Raw genomic sequence first — 6,142 nt, forward strand, 5'->3', positions numbered from 1 at the left:
AACGTTTGTCTTTAATTATCTGACTAAAATTGAATGAGCTAATAATCCAAAGGTTTAAAACAGACAAACAGCAGGAGTCCAGGTGTAAAAGTCACTATTATGTAAAGTTTTCACTGGAATAGTCTAAATAAAAATAGGCACCATTAGAATAATTTAAAAATATACTACATTAGATTTTACAGATGGGTTTTGGACCATCAAAATCTACGGAAGCCAAGCACTTGAAAATATTTTTTCATGCTATTATTCCAAGATCACGAGTAACAATTTTTTTTCTTGTAACAATGGGTATCAAGTTATCCAAAGAAAACACGCTTTGTTATCTCGAGATGAAAAAGATAAGCAACCCATTATCACAAGAAAACAAAATCTTGTTTCTTTTTATTACTTTAATAACCAAATAATTAACTTGTGATCTTGGAAGAATGGCATTCAAAAATAATTACAAGTTGTTCTCGGCTTCCGTAGAAATCAAATATCTCATTGAAACTCTTTTTTTGTAATTAAATATTTATTTTGTAAACATTGTGCAGTTACAGTGACAGCCTTGTTGTGCAGATCAGAATGTATCACACCTCTTAATGTTATTTTACTTCATACATCATGTAGACTGTTATGTTTAGGAATAATAATAATGATAATGATAGTAAAGAAAATAAATACAAGTAATAATACAATAAACACAAAGAGAAAGAGAAAAGTTTCATTGAGACAAATCTGATCAAAAATGAGAATGAGCGCTTTTATTTTGAAGGAGAATTTCCAGGCATCTATGACCCGGATATTAAATTAAGCCCCGCCTCCATGCTTCATTGAGACCAATCGCTAATCATATTTCGGTCTACTGGCCAATCAGCGGGCGGTAAATATTTCCGTGGAGGCCTTCAACCAGGAGCAGCGGTAGTGTTGTGTGTGTGTGTGTCGAGTTAACAACGTTAGTTTTAGGCGTCTTTAGCTTCAATAATGCCGTATGCTAACCAGCCGACGGTGAAAATCACAGAACTGACAGACGAAAATGTCAAGTTCGTCATTGAAAACACTGATTTGGCGTGAGTATGCCTTACTTGTCCATTCAAAGAGTGTGTGTGTGTGTGTATGCTATAGAGCAGCCATTATTCTCCACAGTACCAAAACACTGATGTTATGAGACTTTCCACGTTAAATAACTGCACATGATACAATTCCGCACAAAAAGTCTTATTATTATACGGTCTTATTTCCGTATGTGAAATGTGTGTGTTCGTGTCTTTGTTGTCGGCATAAATGTAAACCCAGTTCACCAAGAGATGGACACGGGGAGAATGAACGATACACACCACTGTTGTCTTCAGCTGAATAATGTTTCATCCTGGGTGTTTGGGAAGGACTGAAAGTAAAGTCAAAGTATTAACAGTAACGATAGCAGAAAACTGGATGATGTTTGTTGTATCACATCTTGAGCAAATGAACAATCTTCTTATTGTCTGTATGTTTAAATCTTAAGAAGACAACTTTCATAGGACAGAATTCGCCGATATTCAATGACGTTGAATGTTGCACTATTTTGTAAAAAAGGTAAGACATATAATAATTAAACACCACATAGATTGTGTTTGACTCAGGATTGGTTTATGAGATCTAGGCTATAGGTGTATCTGTCCAGTTCGGGAGGTAGGGTTTATTTTACTGCTGCAGCCCTGCATCTAATGTTTGGCTAATTATTTGATGTTGATTAGAATACATTCAGAAGTAGATTATTAATAATGCTTTTAACTGCAGCAAGTATTAATATCAGTATTGATATCAGTGATCCTGGCCTGGTATAACTTGGTATCAGATTGAAACCAGATTGTGGTTGTTCTGTTATTCTGCAGTGGTATGAAACTATCCTAGTAAGGAACATAAATGGTCAGTTAAGTATGAGTTTTGTTCACATCTAAAAGCATCTGTCTTTCTCTTATTCAGGGTTGCAAATTCTATACGCCGTGTCTTCATGTCAGAAGTTCCCACTATAGGTAAAGTACATTGTTGTTTGGCTTGATTTACTTTTCACACATTTGGTAAGAGCCAATAAGTCACACCAATAGAATTAGAGGAAATTGGTCTTGATTCAGTTCAGTTTCAATATTGATCTGCATCAGTATTGTTATATAGCACTTTCTCCCAACAGTAGTGCGCCACAAAAACTTTTAATAACTTGTATTACTTTATTATTTACAGCGATTGATTGGATCCAGATCGATGCCAATTCCTCAGTACTGCATGATGAGTTCATTGCGCACAGAGTCGGTATGTATCACAGTATTTGTGCTGAGTTGTTAATGTGACTTGGTGATAGTAATTTGATACAGAGTTAAAAAATAACCACAGAGGTCTCGTACATGTGAAGGTGACTGTTACATGTTTCCTGTGTTGTCAGGTCTCATACCTCTCACGAGTGATGACATTGTGGACAAAATGCAGTATTCAAGGGTAAGTATATTCGTATCAGTCATTAATGAGGGAGCCCAGTAAGCTTTAAATGCAACACCATTAATAATGGACCACTGATGGTACTGAAACACAAGAGACACTCTAAACCCAAGACTACATATGACAGACAGACAGACAGACATTTATTCATTCATTTATTTATTTATTTATTTATTTCCACCATTGGTCAGCAGAGTGCCAGTTTCCCGGCTTCTCTGGAACTGTAGGGAAGAGGAGGAGCACTTCCAATACACTGAGCCTCGCCTCCATTACAGCAAATAAACTACTTTCATTACATGTATCAGTATTACCAAAGGAGGCAGAGGAATAACTAAACATCAGACACACAGAGCAGAGGGAGCAGGAGAGAGAGAGAAAGTCATCAGTAACGAAGCTTCGTACTAACGACTATGACCAACTCTACATATCAAACAGAGGGAGTTGGACATAAAGACCTGCCTCTAATAAAAGTCTGTTACATTCTAGAGTTGAAGTAAATAAAGACTAAACTATTGTGGATCCAGACGGAGGCTGTGCTCTGTGTCAGAGACTAAATAAGAAAGAGAGTCTGTCTCTTCTAACTTTCTCTTGATCATGTTACAGTAAATACAGCTGAATCACAGCTCAGTCTTTTTCTTTCAGTTATGTGTTTGGTGATTTTGTCAGAAGACATCTTAATTATAAAATCTGGATTTGACCATACGAGGTCCAGACATAGACTAGGTCTTGACCCAGTCTTCCTTTTTTTAATTTTTTTTTTTTCTTTATAAAATCGATAAAAAGGGTCCTTATATTTTGTATATCGTTTATCTCTGTTTGTCTAGGACTGTAATCGTTTCATGGCATTTTCTTAATACCATGAATCTTGATACACAATGTTGTCTATATTGGATTACACCCATAACAGACATCAGCTTGATTGGTTCCCATGGGATTTTCTGTACCTAAACAGACATTCAATACAGTTATTATTATTTTTTGTCATATCCAAAGCTTAGTCTTGTATAATAATGTGATATTCTATCTGCCTGTCTCCGCCCCTCCTGCAGGACTGTACCTGTGATGATTTCTGTCCAGAGTGTTCTGTTGAGTTGACCCTGGATGTTCGATGTACTGAAGATCAGACGCGTCATGTCACCTCACGTGACCTTTTATCCAACAACCCCAGAGTCATCCCGGTGAGTGGTTTCTCTGTTTATTGAAATTATTACATGGAAGCAGAAGAGAAAGCTGACAATGTTTTTAATTTGGCTTTCCAGGTGACTTCCAGGAGTCGAGACAATGATCCCAATGACTACGTTGAACAAGACGGTAAGCTTAAAGTCGTCCGGGAGGATAAACATTGGTCTTTTCCTTTGCCATATTATTGCTGTTTCCATCAATTAATCCCACATTTCAAACATCTACCTTGTCCTTACTTCTTCCTTTGTCATTAACTGACACAACACAGACATTTTGCTGGTGAAGCTTCGTAAAGGTCAGGAGCTGCGACTCAGGGCGTATGCAAAGAAAGGCTTTGGTAAGGAGCACGCCAAGTGGAACCCAACAGCAGGGGTGTCCTTCGAGTATGATCCAGACAACGCACTGAGGCACACAGTCTACCCACGACCTGAGGAGTGGTGCGTTATTTATTCTAGTATTACTCACCTTGAGGGTTAAATGAATAATAACAACAAAAGAACTTCTCGCAAGGCAAAACAAATTGCTTGTGCATATCCCCTGACTAAAATCATATCACTCTGGTTTCAAGGCCGAAGAGTGAATACTCAGAGATCGAGGAGGATGAGGTTCAGGCTCCCTACGACCCCAATGGAAAACCAGAAAGGTGAGGCAAGAATTTTCTTTACACTTGGGTAGACTTATGATTCAGTTCAGTTCAATTTTATTTTGGCCCTTATTCATATTTATACATAGTAAATACACATAGAAACACACCAACATTGGTCTAAAAGGTGTAGGCTGAAGTGTGTAAAATACAGTTCCTATTTCTTTCTCTGCCATCATGCTAGCTAACCTCACAGTCCCCACCAGATTGACACCAATTAATCTGAGGGGAGTTGGCGGCTAGCTGGGGATTCATCTGATTGGCCAAATGGTGTGAATAGGGCTCCGTTTTTTACCGTTTTTTTCTGGTTCAGGTGCTGCGGTGAAATGCATGGCGCATGTAAATAATTTCTTTTTCTATGTGTTTATTGCACATGTTCATATCACTATGTCAATGAAAATACAATTTTCTCGGTCTCTTGCTCTTTTTAAATGTACTTATTCCCCTCAGTTCATACTCTGATTTCAACAGCCTCTGAATACAGTTTGGGAGTAAATTATGTTGTGCTTTATACATTATCTGTGCAGTTTTAAAGTCAATCAGATCATGAAATTTTTAAAGCATATGAATGAATAATATTGGGTTGGTTGGTTCATAATAATCAGATTGATTGATCATTCTCATAGCTCTCTTCTGCAGCATGTAAATAGAGTTTGTGTTCATTTTATCAAGGTTTCCCCATATCTCCACACAATAAGTAATGTATGGTTATATGAGAGAGCAGTATAATATATGTAGGGATTTCTGGTTCAAAATGTGTTTTGCTTGATGCAACACTGATAAATGATAACTTGAAGTACAGAACATGTTGTAGACAAATTTGGTAGCAGGGCAGCAAAATGCAAACATCTACAACACGACTCAACCACAGCTCATTCTCCCTCCTCGCAGGTTCTTTTACAACGTGGAGTCATGTGGCTCCCTGCGACCGGAGACCATTGTCATGTCAGCGCTGGCCGTCCTCAAGAAGAAGCTGAGTGACCTGCAGACCCAGCTGAGCCATGAGATCCAGAGCGACGTGCTCACCATCAACTGAGGACATCTCACTTACAGACCAGGACTTGCCCTCACTCAGCTTTGTAATGATCAGAGGGGCTGGCTTTAGGATCACTGTTGAGGTCACATGGCACACGTCCCAGTATTGTTTATGGAGTTGATGGATTTTTCCAGCAGCAGCGATTGTGACAGAAAGCGGTTGTGCTAAGGAGGGCAATGCAGGTTCAAGTGTGTGAGAGGGAGTTTGTCTCAGAAATGTATTTTGTTGCTGTCAGTGTAAATGTTGCCTTTTAAATAAATCTGTTTTTGAAGAACTTGGGTGTTCATCTTTTTTTGTAATTTCTCAGTGGGTTTACTTTTCATTTATATGCACAGACTATAAACACCTGGAAAACAGGGGGAAAAACAGATTCATAGTGATTCTTAAAAACTCAACAAAAAAAGTACTAAATCAGGAATATTTATCTGAGTGATTTACAAAAGAGAAACAACATTTATTTATTGGTCAAAAGTCTTAATTATTGATTGATTTGGTGCCTGAGGAGCTCAACAAGCAGAAGTTAACCAGCCCTGGTTCCAGGCTTCCGGGTGGATGGATTGGGAACTGCACCTCTGTAAAGGACTCAAGGATTTTGCATCTTTATATCCACTGTGGAAGGTGTCAAGTAAAACACACACAACCAAAAGTAAATCTTAAGGAAGGTCGGATAGCTTCAAATTAAAAGCACAAATGTGAAACCAACCAACTAAAAACGGGGGTTTGTTGTAGTCTGAAAATGTTGCTTTTTTTTTTTGGGTTGGATTTTCTTAAGGGAGGCTTTTATTTTGAATACTTGCACGAGGCAGTCTTGTGGGTTTCAAGTGCGACAC

The 6,142-nt window shown here is 38.1% G+C and overlaps 1 protein-coding gene across 1 annotated transcript; it reads left to right on the forward strand.

The window, feature by feature from the left end:
- The first annotated feature begins 865 nt into the window (after positions 1-865).
- On the forward strand, positions 866-5,586 carry polr2c (RNA polymerase II subunit C). The gene is made up of 9 exons (XM_023397336.2): positions 866-1,049; positions 1,945-1,994; positions 2,200-2,268; positions 2,399-2,451; positions 3,501-3,629; positions 3,711-3,762; positions 3,902-4,070; positions 4,202-4,276; positions 5,168-5,586. The coding sequence occupies exons 1-9, from the start codon at positions 964-966 to the stop codon at positions 5,310-5,312; spliced, it is 828 nt and encodes a 275-aa protein (XP_023253104.1). The 5' UTR covers positions 866-963; the 3' UTR covers positions 5,313-5,586.
- Positions 5,587-6,142: the final 556 nt, after the last annotated feature.

Source organism: Seriola lalandi, unplaced genomic scaffold (assembly GCF_002814215.2).
Source record: "Seriola lalandi dorsalis isolate HSWRI2012SDOR001 ecotype SW California unplaced genomic scaffold, Sedor1 jcf7180002055008, whole genome shotgun sequence".
NCBI lineage: Eukaryota > Metazoa > Chordata > Actinopteri > Carangiformes > Carangidae > Seriola > Seriola lalandi.